The following is a 22213-nucleotide window of genomic DNA, read 5'->3' on the forward strand; positions in this document are numbered from 1 at the left end:
GATCTGTCATAGTTTTGGGGCATTGGATTAGGGGCCAGGTCTTCAGCTGGGATAAATCAGATATTGGCATGGCCTTATCTACCCAGGCAATTAGCCTGCACAGTGCTCTAAAATAGATCACACCTGTGTTGCTTCTGGATCCCCAAAATAGCTCCTATTTCTTCTCTGAGTTGCATGATGCTATACCCTACACTGCTTACAACACACACAATGGTAGGATCAATAATGTAGATTTTTATTTAAGCAAAATAGACTGTGATGCTCGTTTCTGTAACTAACATAATACTGCCAATTCTGACCATTTTTGCCTGGCACAATTTGTGTATTTTCCCCAGATTCCTTAGATTCATTTAAACCAAAAGGAAGTCTCTGGCCTTTGTGGCCGATCAGAAGGGCCTGAGCCTGTGAACAGTGACAGCTGAAGAACAAAAAGCAGCCCCTAAAAAATCTTTTTTTTTTTTTCATCATTTTTAATCAAAGGTAAAAGTTGTTAGTGTTTCCAGTAAGTCAATTCAGTATGCAGCAACAAGTTTGTAATGAGACTAACGTGACTCATTAAAAGCTTCAGTACTGGCATCTCTTCCCTTCCTCCCAGCCTCCCCACAGACCAGAAAGAGCAGTTACCCTACAGAACAAGGCAGGCATGTTAATCAAGGAAAAGACCAACTTTCAAGTTTCATATCAAGGTCAACACAGACCATGAAATCTCCAGTGGCATGAACCAAAACCTCTACAAGTCTTTCTGTTGCTCCAAAATCCACTAAATCCATCTGTAAGCTGTTAATTAAAATACTCAGAATTACACAGTTCAGGTATACAGAACTATATAAAGATAAATTTTATTAATTTACAGGCTCAAATAGAAAAAAGGACATAGCTTATGTTTTAACTGGATATCTGGTCAGTTCTCTGATTCCTCCTGGTATTAAGATTATGAACTCTCAAGAAGAGTATCTGTTTTGTATGTCTTGTTGTGCTAATTATGTTACCAGGATACTAAATACCAAACAATGACATATAAAATTTAACTATTAAAGATGTTGCTCAGGAGATCAAAGATGTATATCACATTTTTTTTAATCTTTACATTTGGATAGTCTTATTCCCTAAACTACACCTACAGTAAAATTCCTAATTAATCCGACATCAGAAAATGAGAAATTCCTTACTCAGTCTGTGACACCAGCAGTAGAAGAAATCAAACTGGTCAGATACGGAGTAGCAAAAGGGTTTGGTTTTGCATATTGGCACAGGAATATGAAGTGGACCTTTATACACAATTCATTTTCAGACATACAAATATTTTGTGTACAATAATTTTGGGTAGCACCAATTATGTTTGTTCGTTTCTAATTCTTAGGAAAGAATATCTTGTGAAGATAGGTTGTTTTGGTATCAAATGACTGTAATTTGCACATGCTGGGATCTTTTCTAATATCTATTCGGGCACTCCATTACCCTCATAAAACTACCTCCTGTCCAGAGAAAATATCAATGAACCATTTCTAATTGATAGATAAAAGTTAACGTGAATCAAGAGTCCACTCACTGAAACATGACAAGTTTTTTCTTATGATTAGACATGTACATTATTTGTCAGATATGACAAATGCTAGGTTTGAAATAAACAATAATTATAAATACTGGGATTTTTCATGAGAATGTACTTGGAAAAAATATGCAAGTACGTTAGGGACAAAGTATATCCAGCATAAATATACCAAAATAATTTGTGAAATCAAGACAACATTATAAACTTCCAAAATTCAATTTTTACAAATTAATCCAATCATATCACTGCCAACAGATGAGTGGTGACTCCACTGTCTAGCAACAAAATTGCACTTAAAGGATGCAGAAGAAACAATTACCATAAATTATACTAAAATAATTTAATTTTAAAATATAGAGGAACAGAGGGAAACAGATAAATGGCAGCTCGTCAAAATACTTTTATAGCAACATCTCAGATGCTTTTTTTAAAAATTCTGATGGTAAGTTCAGATCTACTGAGTCTCAAACATTGCATTTTCCACCTCACATCCCCCTGTCATGGTGCCCACTCACCTCTTCTGTCAGCACTGGACAACTAGGGAACCTTTCCTGGCCCAGGATCTCACCAAGAACGCAGTGGTCAACTGATCTAGGCTGTGATCTGCCGATTAACCAAGTCTGGCCCACAAGACCTCACAGCATGAGCAGTACTAAGCTGATGTGCTGCAGATGGAGACCACCAGTACAAGGCACATTCTGGCAGTCACAGTTTCATTCTGCAGTCACTGGAACGGACACACTCTGTGAAGTTCCCTAGCAAGCAAATGTGCTCTACTCCATGTAGCACATGTCTGTGTCATCCAGCCTGTGACCAACATGAGGATAGACAGGCACTGGATCAGAAAAATAAATTAAAAAGTTTCAAAATGTTCAAACACTCATTCAAATCCTGGTGATTATCAAGTGTTTTCACTAGAGAGAGATTTCTGGGATTGCATGCAGATAGAAATGTTCAGGTCATACATGTATGAAAGCTTTGAGAAATCTTTACTAATCCTCTGAAGAATCATTAGTAAAAATATTGATTATTCCATTCTAGAAATACTCCTCCAAGTGTGACCACACCTAGATCACCCGATAAAAGAAGAAGCTGCAATTGAAATAGAGTTATGGAACAATAAAATACATTTATGCAAAACAGTGAAAAAAATGTGATGAATCACTGGAAAAATGTGATGAGGACATAACTACTACATATGAGGCAACAGAACTGCAGAAGGGTACCCAGGCTGAAGATGGGAGGAACATGGAGCTGGAAAGGTAGGACAAGACCTGGTAGGTGGTGGGCAGAGAGTCCCTAGCACATTCCTCTCACCAGGGACCCTGACACGCATCACTGAATCTGACAGTCCAAGAGCCAGTCACAGCCACTTCTAATGCTAAATGACAGCACTGCAGAATGAACCCACCACTCAAAGAAACTGTGTAAAGTGGCCTTTCCTCAACCAGCTATACACTTGCCCCAACCAGCTCTTACAACAGCCATTTTCATACCTACCGCTCTACAGCTGTTCCCAATCGATGGGTGATAATGTTATGAACACACCGTAAGTAGGCAAGTGTCATAAAATGTGGACCAGGATGTTTTCATTGCTTAAACATCATAAAAAACAGTGGTGAATCTAAGCAAAGCAGTCTACACCATCCTTATCTCTCTATAGTATAGAGCTAACTCTTGATATGCCTTACATAGAGTAAGATATGTAAGTAGAGTTTCTTTAATAACTTTATAAATGCTTTTCTAGAATATAAGTCTGTAAAAAAATTCAAGTGGAACACAAATGACAACGAATCTTGAGCTGCACAAAAAATACTTGTGTCAGAGTTTGCCACACAATCACCTTGTCCTAGAAACCCAGGAGAAAAAGTGAGGCACAGACAGAAAACCTCAATGTTTTTACTACCTAAGAAAATCTGTCTGCTATCAACCAAGGGCAAACCTATCTATATGGTCAGTAAAGCAGCTTATTGCAGGTCTACTATGAACTTCTGATAATAAATGCTGTTTCATACAGACACTACAACTTCCTTTTTTCTTTCGGTTGCAAGAGACTGGTTCTTCAATATCAAAATATGTCTGCTTTTCTTAGATGCCTGCAATTATTTGCTTTTACAATAACACATTGCAAAGTCTGTATACTTGAGTGTGTTTAAAAAATTGTTGCTCATAAGAAGTCAAAGAAGAAAGGAGGTTTCAGCTGAACACATTATTGTGGAACAAAGAATTTTAAACAAATAGTTGCCCACAGGATTTGCAAATACAAAATCTCAATTCTTCAGCAGATTACCCATCCCCAATGATAAGTAAAATTCATCTGTTTGAGTGCACAGGGAGAGATCATCTAGATCAGCGATAGTGCCTAGAGAAATATATATGTCCATACTTTACACATTATAATTGGAAAATAACATTCATTACCTTTTACAAACAATTAAGCTTGTAATAAACAAATGGTAACTCTGTTGGTCCATACTTCCTCAAGAGATTAATTGTTAGATTCCTCAAGCACATCATTTAAAATGTATTTGTACTTGCAGATCACCTTCAGTACAAAAGGGATCTGTCTTGCAAAACAAGAAGCTCAGTTGCCAAAAGAAGTGATGGATGGAAACATACCTGAGCAATAGTTTGTATCAAAGCTTTAGCTTCGGTCAGGATGAAATCTTATTACTACTTTTCCTACCAGTAACACAACTGTAAAAAATTTTGAGACATATTACAGCATAAGGGCTCTGCCAGAGGATTTAAAACAGCCAAGAACCTGGCTGCCATTTGCTGAGACTGACACACAATTTTCCCATGTTTCTCGGACACGTGTCTTCTTTCACCCTTACTGTGGTCATTGGTTGAAGGAGGGAGAAGGTAGAAATCTGAACTTAGTCTCTACCATCACTCTCTCCCCAAAAAGTCTAAACTAGGATGGGATGTGACAATTCTGGGGGATTAGCTTGTTGCAGAGGCCATCAAATGGGAATTGAAAAATCAGACTTTTCCTAGGAAACTTGCTCCAGTCTTCCATGCAGAACAATTACCACAATGCTACAGTGCAAGAAACACGTCATCACTTACCTGCCAAGATAAACAGCAAAACAGAAGGGAAAGACTACTGCCATATCAGTAAAATGCTTGAGCCAGATACAAATTTGTTCATACAGGCTGTCTCTCTCTCTCCACCAATGCTGCTCACTGCCTTTAGCTCTGATTTGATCTTTTCTTTCTCCCCCTTCATAACCCACAGCCCATGCTTTGGACCATCATATTCACTACTAGTCAAGTGAGTTTGTGGCACTGTGAAAACCAGCTGAGTGGCACACTGATCTGGTGTTACAGCAGCATGAGAACTAAGGGGCTTTTCCTAAACTGCTGCGCTGCTCCTATTGCTAAGGAGAGCAAAGTACAAACAGGCAAGGAAGTGCCCAATGCACAACAGTGGATGAAGACACAGAGATGTGGCTTTCAAATCCCACCAGATCTAACAGCATGCAGCAGAGGATAACTTGTGAGGATATGCTTCATAATTGTTCAAATGTTACTGCATGAAGATTATCTCAGAAAACAGGGAACTGATATCAGGTGTTAATGTGAAACTAAACAAATAGCAGACTGACGGTCTGAAGTGAAAAGGATCTTGCAGGTCTTTCTCATTCTAAACTCCTTCCTTTCTTCTGCATAGTTATCAATTTTCTCTTGAACCATTCCCTTCATCACATGCATATGTCCAACAGCCTGAGGAAGATTTGCAAAAGCAAAAATGGTATCAAGGCATCTAACTATCTTTGAAATCCAGTAACTTTTAAAGTACCACAACTAGCATTGGTATTTTTGCAAAACCAATGGCATCCCACCTCCTTCCTGGCCCTGGGCATGGCTGAAAGTCTACTGAAGTCAATGATCACTGAACTACAGACATCACTTGAAGTGACAATACTGGAACTCCTGCTACTTAGAAACATTTAATAAATGTTCAGTATCATTTTCATGCGCTTTGTTTCTATCATAAATTATATCATCCTGCAGTAAGATATCAGAGTGGCTCTCCCTCATTCATCATCCTATACTGACACTGGTCTACAAAACTTTACCCAGAAGAACAGGGCTATAAGTTGAAGTCCACATCTGAGATAGATAGGTCAATAAAAATTCCTATTTTCCATCAGCTGAGCATTTGGCCCATTTATTTCAGTTGCTTGGAGGCCTTGGATTGGTAAACTAGATTTTAAGAAACTAGACACTGGATTAAAGAAATCTATCATTGATATCAGAAATACTAACTGATAATGAGATGATTTCATCGAAGACCACCTTGAAACCTGGTTTATATCAGTAGTAGAATAAGGGCTTTTAAAATAATATTTTTTTTAGAAGACCCAACTCTGATTGATAGATGGGACTCACAGACCAAGACTATAGTTATTTTGCAAGATTTTAAGAGCATTGTTATTACTGTCATGCTTCAACTATCTTTAAAACTATCAACCATCTTTAAACTATCTTTCAACTATCTTTAAAACAATGTTTTTTTTTAAAAGAAAAGCCCTTGAAATTAAACTGCTGTATGCAATTGATACACTAGAAAAAGTAGAAATAGAAGCTTTCTTGCATTGGTCAGCTTATGTGCTTTTGGATGCTGACACTACTGATGGGGGACATGTAATACACTCTTTCTACCTCATTCATCTTTCACAGAAGACAGCCTGTGGTGAAATCAGCTACTGATACTATAATAATGTATTTGGTGGTATAGACCCTCATCTATAAACCTAGCTGTTTAGACAGAAAAAAAATGTGTCCTCCCAAACTATCCCAACCCATCTTACACACAATCACATCTATTTGCATGTTCCACTTCTCACATTAAAAAGGTGGATAGTGCTTAATGAATTACATATTACATAAAGTAGGTGTGTTGTTACAACACAGCAATGAACCCATTAAGAGCTTCTTGATGAAACCTTCCCCAGAGCTCCTCTTGTTTAATTCTAGTTTGCCACACATTTTCTAGTTTTATGTAAATTTAAAGTAATTGAGATGCTGCCTTCAAAGGATAACATTAAAGTACTCCCAAAAGCAGATTGCAAACATTTGACAGTTTAACTTACACAAAAGAAAACCTACAGCTGCATACAAATACACAGTGTACAGCTGCTGCATAAGATCTTCCTTTTGCCTCCCTCCTCACTAACCAGAATCGGAAATAGATATTTGTAATTGTTTTACTGGAGAAAAACCTGTACCAAGAAACACTCATCAGGGAGGAAATGCCAAATTAAATGGGCTTCATACAAGTAGAATTGGTATCCTTTTATCTAAGCATGATGATATTATCCTTAATCACTGAACATTAATTTCTCATACTGTTTCTGTGCTAGCTTTTTAAAGTTTTCAGATCCTTGATATATGGCACTATGCAGGTACAGAAAAACTGTCATCACTACCAGGTCAATGTGCTTCCAAAACTTGGTCTAGGGCAAGCCAGCTCTAATAGCTCCAAGACCATCTCCTTCTGCGAGCCCTGACAAATTATATCATGTTCTAAAAACATTTGGGCAGAAAAGAAGGGAAGGAAGGGGAAGGAAAAGGGGGGGGTGGGGGGATAAGAGGTGGAGCTAATGAAGGAGAGCAGGTTAATACTTCAGCACCAGCACAAAGAGAGCAGGAATTGCCCTGACAAAGATCAGTCTGAAAACACACCCTAATGTTAGCCTGGAGCTGTCCGTGAGGCCACCAGTGAGCTTTTTATTCAACACCTAGCACATGGGTCCCTGATCCACAAGGAGCTCGCAAAGCTGCAGTGAGCCAAATAATCAACCAAATAATTTTATTAATTTATTTTCTCCTGCCCCAACCCCAGCCCACTAGAACACTAGAAATTCAGACCTGACCCACAAATTTCTCTGTACATGCATAACTCCATAGTAATCTTCATACTGAAGTCATTGAGACGATTCACAAATTACACCTTGTTGTGCTTGCAGGACTGAGCCATAAATTTGTTTCTTTAGTAATGTTGCCATTCACACATACAACGATTTTTTTCTTCTTCTAATGAAACAAACAGGGAGGGTTTTACTTCTGAAACTCAATCTAAAACAATGCCTTAGGAAAGTAAAACACCTTTGTAGGCTAGCATCAGAGACTGCTACCGGGCTTCATGGAAAAACATGATTTTTTTATTTGCTGATGCAAATCCCGCAGAATCGAAGAGAACAAAACTGTAGGCATACTGCTGCCCTCCTAGTCCTAAAACGCATCTAGGTTCTTGATTTCTAAGTGAATGCCTGAAAAAAAGTAAAAAAAGAACTCGCTTCCTCACATTGTTTTAACATAAATATATTTAGGCATTAAAACTTCTGTTACTAGCCCCCTGAAAGTTCATTCCTAGGACTAAATGATTAGGGCATGAAAACAATTGTGTTATTCATAAGCCCAGATAAAAATCTGTAGACTATTACTAGGTTTCATCTCATTTTTATGACTCCTCTCCCCAAATAAATCAATTACATAAAGTTAAACTCAGAGTGGGGAGTTAAGCTCTCCACAGAGATCATGGAGATTGCAAATATAAGTCAAATAGGAAGAAAGATGAGATAATTGATGGGTTTTGCTGGTTTACTTCAAAGCCCTGAGAGACGGCTGAAAGTATTAGGATAATATACAATGAGCACTGATTCCAGGAGTAATGGAAGCCTCTCTTACCGAACATGCAACTGTAAGTAAAAACCCCACAATTTCTACAACTACTTCTCCAACTGCACAGAATTTCTATTATACTGAGAATCGTCTACGAATTTGAAGCAAAATCATCAGCCTTAAAGCTAGCCTTAAAGTAGCAAGCCTGTCGTTGTCCTGATAACTGCCAGTATTGGAGATTTGGTTAAGAGTTGTCCATGAAGATGGCTACCTTCTCAGCCAAGGGCATATGGAATTAGTCATATTGCACACTGTTAATGTGAGTCACACATAGTAGTGAATGCAAACCACTGCATTTTCAGAGGTAATTAGAAGCAATTTCCTCAAGTTCTCTCTTTCTCATCCTGGATATGTAAGAATAATTTTCTTTTTTACCTAGATACTGTTTTAGCATAAAATATGGTGCTATCCACGCATTCAGGTGTTCAGAAAAAGTAGCAAAGACTGGTCATCCATCCAAAGGTGAGGTTTTTGGTTCAGACCTATGTTTTATGTGTTGAAGGTTCAGGTTAGTAAAATACTGCTGCTGTACAAACATTTTATCTCCCCCCAAAATAATAACATCTTATTTATATCACTATTAAAAGTGAGATAAATTACTTGATTCTCTGTCTGTGCACCCTGCAAGTAGCTAGTTTCAGCAAGATTCACAAAACTTGATCAGAGGAAACCCAGGACTGGAATAAGAAAATGCTGGAGGTCAAAAATAGAATTTATGAATAAAAGACATGGAAAAGCTTAGATAGTACATATGTGAAGGTGTGTTGCTCAGTTTCATATACACATCAGCGTAGAGAATAACCCTGCTGCCTCATCAGTGTTTAATTAATTTTTCCTATTTTTTAAAATTGTTCTCTTCCCTTTGTAAAAAAGATCCACACAACAGGGAGATGTGAATGGCTACACAAAACCAACAAAACTATTTCTACAATGTTCTGGTTGATTGCATAAATAAACAAACTGGGCAAAAATTTAACTTAGAGTAAATTTATATGTTACTTGTAGCAGCATATCAAATCTCTGACTTCAATTTGATCTTCCTGTTGATTGTGCCCATTTGAAAGAAAAAAAAAAAACCATGTTACAAAGTTATGATCAAATGCAGCCTCTCAATAAGAAGTATCCAAGTATCACAGCAAGCGTCATTACGACACTAAGCCCTCAATTTTGCGGGTCTTCAGGTACAAGGTGTCCCACAGTCTGGAAGCACCTGCTGCACAAACCATTAAATTGCTGAAAATGTGGCATGAGATCACAAGGCAAAAGAAATGGAAGAAATTGTGAGCTGATGCTTCTTGTCAGGCAGAAGCTGTAATTCAAATATTTCCTGGGAATCATTGCTATCTCCATACAGAATAGAACAGTACAAATAATGCAGAGTCACACATCTCACAAAAATCCTCATACTGTTTTTTGAAGCCTGCAGTTACCTCCTCAGGCTATAATGTAGCACTATTCAAGAGAAACAGGTGAGTTTGGAGAATTATGGACTAGAACTAGTTAGACATTTACAACTGACAGTGGCAGCGACTGGGAAAAACATTTCAACTAAGTGTGATTTTTTTCAAACAAAAATGTCCCTTCTTCAGAGAAAATACCAAGTTTTGAAGAAAATTTGTTGGTCTAAAATACCCTAAACTCTCATTCCCACTACCTTTTTCTGCACAAAAAAAAAAAAAAAAAAAAAAAAAAAAAAGAATGTCCCTTGGGTTTATGACCAGATCCAATGATGGCACCATGAGATTTTCTTTACTGAAAGTTTTTAGCTGGATGCAGCAATTCAGAAAGCTGAGTGAAAGGCAATCAGTGCATCATGCTCAGAGCAGTAAGAGTAATAATCACTTTAAAAATATGTTCAGAATTCTAGATATTTGTATTATTATTAAACATAACATAAATGCAGGCATGTCACTAATCTTAACTGCATGTTTACTTCTTAAATATTTCAGACATCCTACCTCGTTATTGACTTCCGCAGGTTTTTTCTTTGTTTCACCGATGTCCAAATAGCTGTGGAAGGAAAACAGTATTGATTATTTAGAGAAGTATCTAACTTACACAAGAGAAATATTTCTACATTTTTTCCATACATTAAGCTTTTTAAATTTATCATACCTCAAAATAACATTAAAAAGTAACTAATTCAAGATTTTATTGAAGGAGTGTTAATATAAATCTGCAAGCTAGCCTCCTGGGCTATTACAAAAGGTGGAGGAGAACGAACTATCTACCTTCAAGTCACTGGTGATCAGAACAGACCATCAGTAACCCCCTTGTCAGAAAGAAGCTCACATACTACTGTGAGGTAGATCACTGAATCTCAGCACATTATCAACTTACCAGAGTTTTCAAAGTCATCATCCTGTCTCTTAGTTTCTCACAGTAAGTCTCTAATAAATTTAAAGCTTTCCTCCATACCCAAGTTTAAACCAGGGCACCAACTAAAGTTTAAAAGGATCTACACCACTTGTGTTTCAACAGGACACGGACACGGACACATCTGAACACTGTATATCCTGTTTTCTCATGGCTGTAATGAACCAATAACATTTTCACAATTATTTTATGAATAGACAAAATACAAGCCTCAACTGGACAAGAAAACAAAATACATCTATTTAAACAATACTGCACTCCATCAGAGTGCGTATTCCCACAAAAACACTGCATTAATACAAAAGTGTTAGTTAAAAGACACAATGATGGATTAGCTATGTGTTGCCTTTCCAAAGAAAGGGTTTATATAAGCATGAGTAGCCCATAGACTGGCAAACAGGCAACTATCCAGGTACCCAGACTACACTAACTCTTCTCCCTTGTCAGCGCTCCGAGAGCCATGAGAACAGCTTTTCTCATGAGTGCAGCTCTCAGTAGCTGCTGGCACTGCAAAATACTTCTAGTTCTCAGTGTTGTAGAATGAGACTCCTTTGTGGGCAGTTATAACTCAGTACAACAGCACCTTTCAGCACCTTCTGCCAAGAGCTAAACACAAGAACAAGAATGGCTGGGATATCTATTCTACACTGGGATCATCTAATCCAACACTAGGTGATGGGCATTTGTTATGGGTTCTCCCTAGTCCCACTTTCAGTGGGAAACCACAGGTGCTTTGCCAGGCTTTTAAGACTAGAAGACCCTACCTGAGAAAGGCAGGTATACCTGATGGCAAACATCAGTGAAGGCTCACCAAAAGACCTCAGAGCCCACAGTACATCTCCAGCCTTCCAGTAATGTCATGCTGTTAACATGTAATGTTAATGACTAGGATAATGTTTGTTTGCCAGAGGAAACTTTTCCGCCTGCCAAAAGTTCAGAATTCATGAGACCTGAATGAAGGAAAAAAAAAAAGAGAGAAAAAAGAGAGAGAGAGAGAGAAAGAAATCATTCATTCTTTGAAGGAACGGTCATCATTTATCAAAGTACCACAGAATGGTCACAAGAATTTCAAGACTTAAGTATGTGGGGACAGTAAGACAGCAATGCTTCCAGGCAATGCTTGAAAGTGTGCACAGATGCTTTGGAAAAAGGCAAATGTAGCAATGTAGGAAAACAATGTGTCCAAGACTCATGTTTAAAACCAAACTGTTTCAAGCTTCTCCATGTGAGAAGGAATGAGTTCTCTTGAGGAAAAAAAAAAAAAAAAAAAAAAGTCTTCTTAAAGAAGCCTACAAGACTGAAAAGAAATAAATGTCTCAGACAAAATAGTTCCAATAGCCTGTAACCTGCTGACTGTGGTTCTTGTTTTTTGGGCATCTGTGAATTACCTCAAGGAGAACTGAGAAAAGTGACAAAGAAAAGCAAATATATAGCCAAAGGCTTAAATTCACTAGGCAGAGGTCTGGGCATTCAGTTGTCAGATTTCAGGGATCTACAAATCTGAGGTCCAAAGGCTTTTCTTGGGATAAAGGCACGCAAAAAAACTCCAGGACCAAAAACTTTACAAAAGTATTCCCACTTGCTAAGAAAGCAGAAATACTTCCACTCAATGACTATCCAAGCCAGTGATGAAACTACAGTGTTGTTTAAAGAGACACTGCTGGAGAAAGGACAATGATCTACCATTAATTAATGAGCACAGATACAAGTGAATGGGCAAAGGAAGGAGGAGGGTAGAGCAGCATGCTAAAGAAAAGGCTAAAAATTGAAACCAGCTCCAGCGTAGACAGTTTTCTTTCAGGGAAGAACTCCACATGGATGCCGGCCTGAAGGTGCATTCTCACTCACAACTGCAACAACTAAAACATACCAACACACCTCACCACATATACACCAAAAAAGTTTGTATTCACTTAGCACACCAGTAAATGACAAAACAATCTGGGAAACTTGATATATTTTACGGAAATTCCTAACATTGGCTACTGATTCTTCCTTTAAAGCAAAGTTGTACATATTTTTCTGAAAGTAGAATTTTTAAATGCTGATTACCTTATTTTTATTTAAAAAATGAAACATATTAGCAGTTTATATTGACTATATATCCTCAGAAGTATCTATCTCAACATATTAAGATTCAGGGCTTGGAATGACAGATTCACATGCTAAAGGTGAGTGTGGTTTAGTCTAGAATTTACTGCAGACAGGGAAGAAAAAGATTGAGTTCTCAGAATAAGGCATCTGAGAAGAAACAAATGCACCGCTTGAAGTGGAGCAATGACACTTTCAGCTTCTGCTTCTCCTTGGATACCCTCTCCTTTCCATCACACTCCCACACATCAGTGCCACAAGCCTCCATTTCAAAGTTCAGCCCTGCATAGTCTATCACAGCAATGAACGTGTCCAACAAGCATTACTGCAAAAAAATTGTTAAAGGTGTACAAACTTCTTGCTACTATCAGACCAGACTCAGATCCTTTAGGGCAGATGCTTTGGTCTCCCACAGCTGCAGCTGCTTTATCTTTGCCTGTGACACATACACAAACATAGGCTCTTTTATTTAATTCCTTCAATTCCTTTCAGAAAACTGTCCCTTTCAACTAACGCCATCTCCTCTGACTTTTCTGGCTAAGATATCTCCCTAATTATCATTCTATCTACAACCCAGTTAAGAACAAGATCAACATTAAGTCCTTCAGCCTGTCTTAAATAATGCTTGTAAAAGCACTGCCAACATTTACAGCACTATATAAATAAATACTAATAGTGAAGAACTCCAACTCTGAATGCAGAAATGGAAAAGATCTCAAGTCATCCCATTTATCCTCCCTATGGCACAGGACTATGGCATATTATCAAGGGATATATCAAATAGCCTGCTTTTGCCAAGTCCTTTAAGTTAGCTTTTCTTAAAGTATTCTCTTCATTGACCTTAAATACTTTGGTATCTTGTTGCATGCTGCAACCATAAAAGTCTGAAAAGCTCTTGCTCTAAAACTGTAATCATAAATCATGAAATGATAAAAAGAAATGCTTTTTCCCACCCAAAATAAATCCAGAGAGCCCAATTCTCTACACAGTGCATGCTAATGCCAAACACTGACTGACTTTTAGCCTGTCTGTCGAACATAAAACACATTTAGGGAGGTGAAACATGATGTGCTGACAACTAACAACTTTAAGCCATCCACAGAATCACAGGATTTACTACAATAAAGATACAGTAGATCTTTATTGCGAGTTGAGCACTGCATTTGCCATGGAAGAGAATACAGAGCGAAAGGGGCTTATATTTAGCCTGTCATATATCTTTCTCTCTAGCTTCGCCACCGAAATGCAAGAAACTTCAATAAATCTTCAGAAGCAGACAGTGACAAAAGTGATAAGAGCGCTGATAGAGATCCTGTTCATTACACAGAGAGTTTTGTCCTGAAACATAACGAGCTTTGCTGAAAAATATGGTGTCCTCAACTCTACAAAACCAAGATGAGTGAGGTCCTGCAAAGCTGGTAGTTTAGCATATAAATTTCCAATCACCTTCAGAAAGGGATTGTTCATTTTGAGATTTCTTTTTAATTCAACTGTAGGAAAAACGCTCACAAAGACTGAACAAAACATGTAATCAGGAAATTGAGACCATGAAATTCACTGCCAGAATTAAGAACCATTACTGATCACATGCACAGCCACTCTGGAAACACACCTAAAAGCCCAGATCTCCTCCACAATATTCTCCCAGTCACTCACTAGAAAACAGAGCAACTGTCAGCTTAATTCTTGGTGTCTGCGCAGGGACAAGAAAGCAAACAGTCATCTTTTAAATAACAGGAGGAATTCAGCTATTCTGGTCATAAAAAGGCTATATACCTACCCAAAATTAACAGAAGTGATGGAGAGATGGATAGCTGGATAAAATATGTTAGTCTTTTTAAAAATAAGAAAGGAGGTGTTGGGAATTAAATTCCCAGGCTCATCAACTTCATGGCAGGACTGTCAACACTCAACCTTTCTACAGCTTTCTGTTACCACAGAGCATGAATACTGACACTTGCCTCTCAGTTAAGCACGCACATCACAAGTGCCATCCTCGCATGTCCTTTGTGTTAAAGGGTTGCTTCTCCTTTTCTACTGTCATGTCAAGGAAATGGCACTATGTGACTGTAACTGCAGCCTTTCTGTGGCTTGCCTCTAAAGCTCTTTCGCAGTTTTATCTGTTACAAGTACCTTTCTTTTTGCCTTGGGTCACAGCCTTTCAGTCGTCTTTGTGCAATGCCTAATAAAACAGATGAGGTGGGGCGGGTCCTCTGAAGTATTGCCATAGTGCCAAACCTCAAATTCTGATATTCAAGTTCTATATAAATCTTATGTTACTTTTTAGCCACTCACTTGAGTTTCTTGAAGGCTTCCTTGCCACCAGCCACATACTGCTCTCCGCTCTGAAGCTCCTCCAGCTGCCGGACACGATGCCCACCCCGGGGGGTATAGATGTTACGCACAGCTCCAAAGGGTGCCTTCACCCCTCCTGTCACCTCTTTTAGGAAGACCTCAAAGTTGGACACTTTCTTCTCATTGATGACGATGCGGCGCCCCGGGAAGAAAGGGTCCCCGTTGCGATACACCAGCACGCTCTTCACCATCGGCTGCGAGAGCCACGACCCCTTCGTGCCAGGACTAGTCATGCTCGGTGGCTTTGGACCTCCTGTGCAGCCCAAGCTGCCCCCGACGCGCTGCCCGCGCCTGTTTACTCAGGAGAGGGTTCCTGCCTGAGGACCCCTCTCGTCTCTGCCCTGACAACTCCCTGCCAGGGGTGGGTGAAGCGTCCACACCCACGCCGGAGCCTGGGCACCAGGGCCCACCTCCAGGGAGGCAGAGGAGGGATCCCGGCGCCGGGGGGAGGGATTACAGCCTCCCCGGGGCTCGTGGCACAGCTCTGCTCAGCATTTCAAGAGCGGCTCTCCCTAGGCAACCAGCTCTTGTTGCTCCCTGGCGCTTGGGGGGGGTTAACGCGGATTACACTAACCCAGGCGAAGGAAAACATTGCATGGAAGTAGATCCGACACAAGAAGAAATGGGATTGCAGGGAACCCGTGACCTCCCAGAGTCTTCATCCTCCGGCTTTGCCATCACGGAAAGCGGCTTGCCGCTACCACCCCGATTTCCTCGGGAAACTTTATCCCGCATGTGCTCGCCCTCCTCCCTGCCTAGCCAGGAGGCCGACAGACCCAGAGCCACCGGCCACGCCAGGGGCGGGACAGCACAAAACTCGGCTGAATTATTCACCAGGCAATGGCTGGGGGAAGGAGGACGAAGCGGTGTCATGCCCAGAGGCGGGGAGAGGGACGCGGGGGCAACGGGGGCAGAGGGAACCGGACCAAGGGCTGCGCACTTGTGCGAGCGAGGGAAGTCCCCGCTCTGCCTCCTCCTCCTCCCCGGCGGCCGAAGCGCTGCCTACCGCCGCCTCTCCCCGGCAGCGCGCTGGGGCTCCCGGCCACGAGGGATGGCCGGGCGCCTGAGCCGCCCTGAGGAGGGAGCGGCGGCGGCAAGTTGAGCCGTCTCAGCGCTCCCACAGCGACCACGGCCAGTGGGGTGGGGAGAAAGCGGCAGCGGGGCCGGGCGAGGCGGAGCTGCAGTGACATGGCGGCTCCGCGTGAGCCGGGCCGCAGCCGAGCGGCGGTTACTCGCCGGTAGCGATCCCCTGGGCCGCCCTTCACACGGGTGTCGGTGAGTACAGGATTAATCACCCGCGAATCTGTCCCGTCGCGGGCTCTGGCCCCGCCATAAAGGGCCGGGAGTTTGAGGCGGTGGCAGGCTGCGGTCCGGCACCGGCCAGGTTTGACCCCGCTGGGGCGGGTAGCCCGGCCAGCAGAGGAAGGGGTGGAGGAGAAGGGATGCCTGAAAAAACACGTATTTCATTCATATCTGGCCAACTCTTCTTGGGATTTCTTACTAAGGGAGTCAGGTTTTCCCCTCTCAGGTATAAAACAGACTTTTACTAGACTTGCCAGATCAAGGTCATGAAAACGCTGTGCAGCTAGCCTGGCGTGCAGGCAGGGGCAAGCCATAGCCGTCACCAAAAGGCGGTTTCTACATGAGTCACTGCTTCAGGCTCTCTGCCCTGGCTTCTTTTCCATAATCCTTTGAGGATTATAATCTATGCTTTCTCCACTGGAGATGTAGTTATTTGGTGCCTGATTCTGCCTTTGGTTCATTATTAACATCTAATGATTACCACTTGTGTGTGCAGGATGGTCCACGTACAAAGCAAAGGAACCACTGAAAAATCATACCTACCATTATTTATTCCGTTCTTACTTCTTCTTCTTGTCAGTTATTAAAAATCCCACCTGAAAACTGGATCTTTCCTCCAGGTCGCCTGTTGCCATTTGCTGTTTACATTTGCTGCAATTCAGAAATAAAGCTGGGCTGTGATCTTGCAGGGGAAAAAATATCAGTAGTGTTGAAATTAGGCTCTTAGACTACACAAATTAATTGCATATCTGTATGGGCAATTGATTTTTTTATTTTTTTTATGTGCCTACTAACATGATGCCCTCTGAATTTTCAATATGATATGTAAATGATATGAACACTGTTGGGTGCTTTTTCCTCATCCTACCATCTGAAGGGGCAAAATTTGCTAGTAACACAAAACTAAACTGCACTCCCTCAGTAAGTGGGTACGTTTATTTAGTTATTTGCATTCTTGAAATATTTAAAAGCTTTTCAGTATTCCTATCGTTCTTTGGCTGAGTGAATCTGATATAATTTGTTCTCTTAAGAATCTGTGACCTGTCACAAGAGCTAATATCGCTTCTGCTGAACTGGCCCAAACTTGCAATTCTCTCTGGATAACTTCAGTTAGTCAGACTCAGAGGTGACTTGCCCCACTAAACCAAGGTCAAATTCAAAATACACCATGAACCAGTAGCCTGATAAATCAGAATAATATCCTTGGGCAAATCTATTTTTAACAAAAATACATCAACAGAGTAAACCAGAAAAACAATAGATAAAAAATGTAAAATAACCTATTTGTTGTTCAGATAACATAATGTAAAGTCAAATTGGGTTAATTTTGCATTCTTTCCTAAATCAAACAATTTCTATAATTCTACATAGTAGATATAACATATATAAATATATATTAATATACACATTAAGGACCAGATCCAGCCTCTACCATCATCAGAAGACTCCCTTAGATTTCACAGATAAATATATCAGATCATGAAATTACCCTGATACTATTTTCATCTTAAACTATTTAGAAGACTTTGTAAAGAAATGATCCACTTAAAGCTGCATTTTTCTTGCTGATTCTCAGCCAAACATCTCCAGACTGTCCAATGTTTGGGAAGTAAGTAACTTTGGATATTTTGTTATCAGAATAGTAGATTTTTTTTAATCTCCTCAGATTATTAAAAAATGTAAAAAAAATCAATCAAGCGTGCATCTTAGGGGCTTATTCAATGAACAGATGAATCTCTGATGTGTCCAAACAAATTCTGACTACAGATAAGTTTTCTTTACTTGAAAACACTTTAGGCATGCAGGGGACGTGAATTTTGGCTATACTTTTTAATGCTGCCTGCTTTGTTCTTTCCAGGAAGCTGCATAATGAAATAGAGACTGATTCCACTGGATTTTTGCCACACCTTGGGTACAAGAAGCCATAAAACCTGAGAGAAAATAAACAGAAAATGCATGAAATTCAAACTGAATTCCTTTAACAGCCCCTTTTCCCCACTGATAGTTGCAAGACTAAAACTAGTCTAGATCTTCCTACCTGGAATTGTTTAGTGTACAGTAATGATTGTTCTTCCAAATGGATTTCAACACATGTGATGGAAGGAATTTTTCTTCCCTTTTATCTTACCTCCTCTGATGGGAAAATTACCCCCCTGCTGTGAGTTACAACAGGGCAGTTAACCATTACAAAAGGAGCAATTTCAGGGTGAAAGAAGTCAAATATGCTACTGTTACTGGTTAACAGTTAAATTTCTTTCCTTGCTGCTGGTTTTCTTCTAACTAATAAAGGGGAGAACCAAGCATTTACCATCCTCAAATTAATACTGTTTAACATTGATCTATTGCAACCTGAAATGAAAATTTGTATTAAAAATATGCTTATGTGTAAAAACAAAAAAATGCTGGTGACCTTCACGCTGTTCTGCAGTCAAGTAGTGATACATCAACTATCTGCTATTTTGTGCCAGATTCTACCACTTCTGGTGATCTTAGGCCTAATTTGCAATCACACATCATCTTTGGCATAGGAATAAGCCACTGAATATTTTGCTTGTGCATCCATTTCAATCCTCGTGCCACTCCAAAATACTGTTGGTCTTTGCCTGTGGCCATGCTAGTTACAATCACCTTTGTGGACTGCAATAAAATATGGTATCAGCACACCGCTAGCCTCAAAGCAGCCTAGAACTGGCGGGCAAAATCTTTCTCCAAAACTAGGAGTATATTCTGAATCCTTTGAAGGATTGCAATGCAGAATTTTGCCCATTGTTTAACCTTTACATAGCTAATAGCTATTCCTCTGAAGACTTTGTCTTTCAAATTCAGCTGCTTGCATTTCTGCCCCCTATCCCCCCTACTTGTGCTACAGTGGAATCTCACCACTTTATTGCTCTTAAGGCAACACCTTCAAATTCAGCCCCTGAAGAGCACTCATGGGCCCACCATGGGCTACAGAGCTCACCATTTCACACCGACCTTTTCAGAACAATACCTTTTATTTTCTTCAGTAATAGGAATAAACCAAAACAAACCCAGAGTCTTTCCAGTGCAGTATAAAGTCAGCACATTTTCCATCTTGCCTAAGTACAACCGCTGCCTGAAAGCTAAGAAAAGCTCAAACACTTCAGCCTGTGATGGCACAGTCTTCATCCATGAGAATATGCTCCTTCTAGCCTTTCCAGGGCCTGACCTCCCCACTATTGTTTTAGTTTCTAAGCTATCTGCTATCACATTCTCAACAGTAATGAGACAAGCTGCTGAACCCACTGACACAATTAAGATAAATGCAGAGACACATAATTTTTTTATGATGGAGTAATGTCAGACCTCTCATCTTACTTGAGGTTGATGCACAAGACCACGTCAGTCGGGTTGTGTGTGGGTTGTGTGTCAGGATCATGATGAACTTGAGGCTGCGCAACAAGCACACTCCCTGTGATGAGAACAGAGCCATAGCATAGTGACATAGCATCAAACAGGGTCACTTTTTCTGCAGCAAAATGCCATGAGGTCTCTGCCATTTCCGGACCAGGAAAGATTTTGCAGCTTGTTGCAGGTCCCTGACAACGCTTAGTGACAGCAAAACATGAGGATGGGAACATGTCCTAGTGCTGAAGAAAAGACCAATAGAATGTACAGAACGGGTAAAGATAATGTTTCTAAACACAGAGAACGAAATTCAGCTTGCTCTATTGCACGCAGTGCCGAGAATCACAATAACTACACCTTTGTGCAGTTTATCTAAAAATCAGACTAAGCAATAGCAGCCGCTTTCTTCCCTGTTGTAATTCTGGGGTAATCGGACTGTCTGCATTGACAGTACATAAATACCAGGTGGTTCAACTCTCATGCACACACACAAACTGGAGGAAACAAAATACTGATGTACTGATGCAGTTGTAAATTTTAAAGCCCATGTCGTAGCAATTTCACCTACTTATACAATTGCCAGATCAAAAACTTCTTAGAATACCAGGATCAATTATTTTTGCTTAGACAATTTGCATTAGACAATCACAGTTTAAGCTATGGCTTTTGATGACACAGGTGTTTCTAACAGTATTCTTGAGGCAGCTGAGATGATAAAGGGTTACACAGGGAAAAGGCTTTGGCAAACACTTAGAGGCACCTGAGGAAATGGTACTCCATGGAGAAACAAATTCCAGGTGGTTAGCTCAAGTAGGGAAAAAGTTGAACAATACCTTTCATGTGGTCTTGCAGTCATCTCTTCTTGGCAAAGGTTTCTCAGTGTGTTACTGTGGTCACCTTTGATCAAGGTACCTGAGGTTATCAATTGAGTATTCCTGATTCATTCACATAAGATAAATTATTCTAAATATGAATATTATGTATTTTAAGTTTTCCATGGGGTCTTTCCTTTTCTTTCTCTCTGTTCAGCTGCACTCGTCACCCACTAGACACTCATCTACTGTCTGGAAGCAAACATGGTTTTTTGGTTAATCTGTTTTTTGGGTTTTGGTTGGGGTTTTGTTTGTTTTTTCCTCAACATGAATAAAATGGGGGTCCTGTGAGCATTTCTTTTAGGAGAAGAAACAGGTAATATGTTCAGGCACATCCTTGTATACAAACAGGATCGAATAAATGTACAAATCATACACTAGAAGATAATTTCTCTGTAGACAGACATCTATATGCCTTTCTACCATAATTTTACCAAAAAGTTCTCTGAGCTTTACTTCAGTATAGATTTATAAGGACTCCTCTGATGATACCTACGCTTTCCTTCTCATTCTGTGTGTTTTTTCTTTGGAATTTCTGCTCTTTCTCTTCCACATACCCCAGCTGCAATCAGACCAGTCCCTCACGTCTGCACTGACATTCAGCTGACAGTGGAACTAGTTGCTCACATAATTCAACCTCACAAATGGCTTCTGATTTGGATGGCAATTTCATGGCTAAGCAAGCCTGTGCAGGAACTATCATCTCATTTTGGCTGAACAGAGAACATGCCTGTTTCTGTCAATGAGCTTCTTCCACAAACAGCAGATGAGCTTGACTCATTATTTTTTTTATTAAATACAGCAAACTGCTCCCGAAGGTTGGCACTGCAGGCCAGGCGGGATACCTGGCACGTGCGGACAGCAGAAGCAACAAGCAGCTTATTGGTATGTAGAGCTGCAGTAAATAGATGGCAGTGCTAGATCTCCAGTTATCTTTTGTCAGCAGCAGTATAAAATTAGACATTCTGTCTGTGCCTCATCAGTTAACCCCGGCTCACACCAATGCATTGCCTTCACCTCTAAAGACAGAGGTGATATTTGGTTATTGTCTACCCTTCCGACAACTATGATGATGACTGTTCATGCAGCTACAATGAGATACAATACCAATACTTACTGGTATACTGACCTATTATACCATACGTATCAAAGTTCGTATCAACATATATTCAGTGTGAAGTTATGTCGTCTTATTTCCAACATGTCTGTTGTGTAAGCAGCCAGAATAACAGATGGACAAAGGAAAACAAACAGATCAACCCGGTATCTTTTCCCTTTTTTTACTGAAGAGCGTGAAATGTCAGCTGTGTGAGACTTACTGCAAATTCATTAAATGTAAATTTCTGGCAGATATTCTTCAGATGCTTCCCTAGCTTTTGCATTCTAAACATACAGCGTCAACATAAGCTGTCATTAGTTGCCAGCAACGGTGTTTAGTTGCCAGCAACGGTGTATGTTCGTTTCCTGCTCTCCTGCACTATTTTCTGTGCTGTCTAGTATTTACGAATTTTGTTTAAGTATCTCTGACATCCAAGAGTATTAAATTACTCTTGTACACACTGCCACCTGCTGTGATTAACCAAAACTAGAGCTAAAATACTCC

The 22213-nt window shown here is 40.1% G+C and overlaps 1 protein-coding gene and 1 long non-coding RNA gene across 4 annotated transcripts in view; one reads left to right on the top strand and one right to left on the bottom strand.

The window, feature by feature from the left end:
- Positions 1-15450, bottom strand: part of DCDC2 (doublecortin domain containing 2) — a 72705-nt gene extending 57255 nt beyond the window's left edge. For 2 of the 3 annotated variants that reach the window (XM_054817243.1, XM_054817245.1), the window contains exons 1-2: positions 15008-15450; positions 10204-10255 (exon numbers count right to left, since the gene is read on the bottom strand). In XM_054817243.1, the coding sequence (XP_054673218.1) occupies positions 10204-10255; positions 15008-15300 (345 nt within the window). In that variant the 5' untranslated portion in view covers positions 15301-15450. The remainder of the gene's footprint in view (positions 1-10203; positions 10256-15007) is intronic. The other variant, XM_054817244.1, reaches the window with a different exon arrangement.
- A 733-nt stretch (positions 15451-16183) lies between these two features.
- On the top strand, positions 16184-21959 carry LOC129203157 (uncharacterized). The gene is made up of 2 exons (XR_008575924.1): positions 16184-16342; positions 18228-21959. It is a non-coding gene; the product is annotated as an uncharacterized LOC129203157 (long non-coding RNA).
- The last annotated feature ends 254 nt before the right edge of the window (positions 21960-22213 follow it).

Source organism: Grus americana, chromosome 2 (assembly GCF_028858705.1).
Source record: "Grus americana isolate bGruAme1 chromosome 2, bGruAme1.mat, whole genome shotgun sequence".
Lineage (NCBI taxonomy): Eukaryota > Metazoa > Chordata > Aves > Gruiformes > Gruidae > Grus > Grus americana.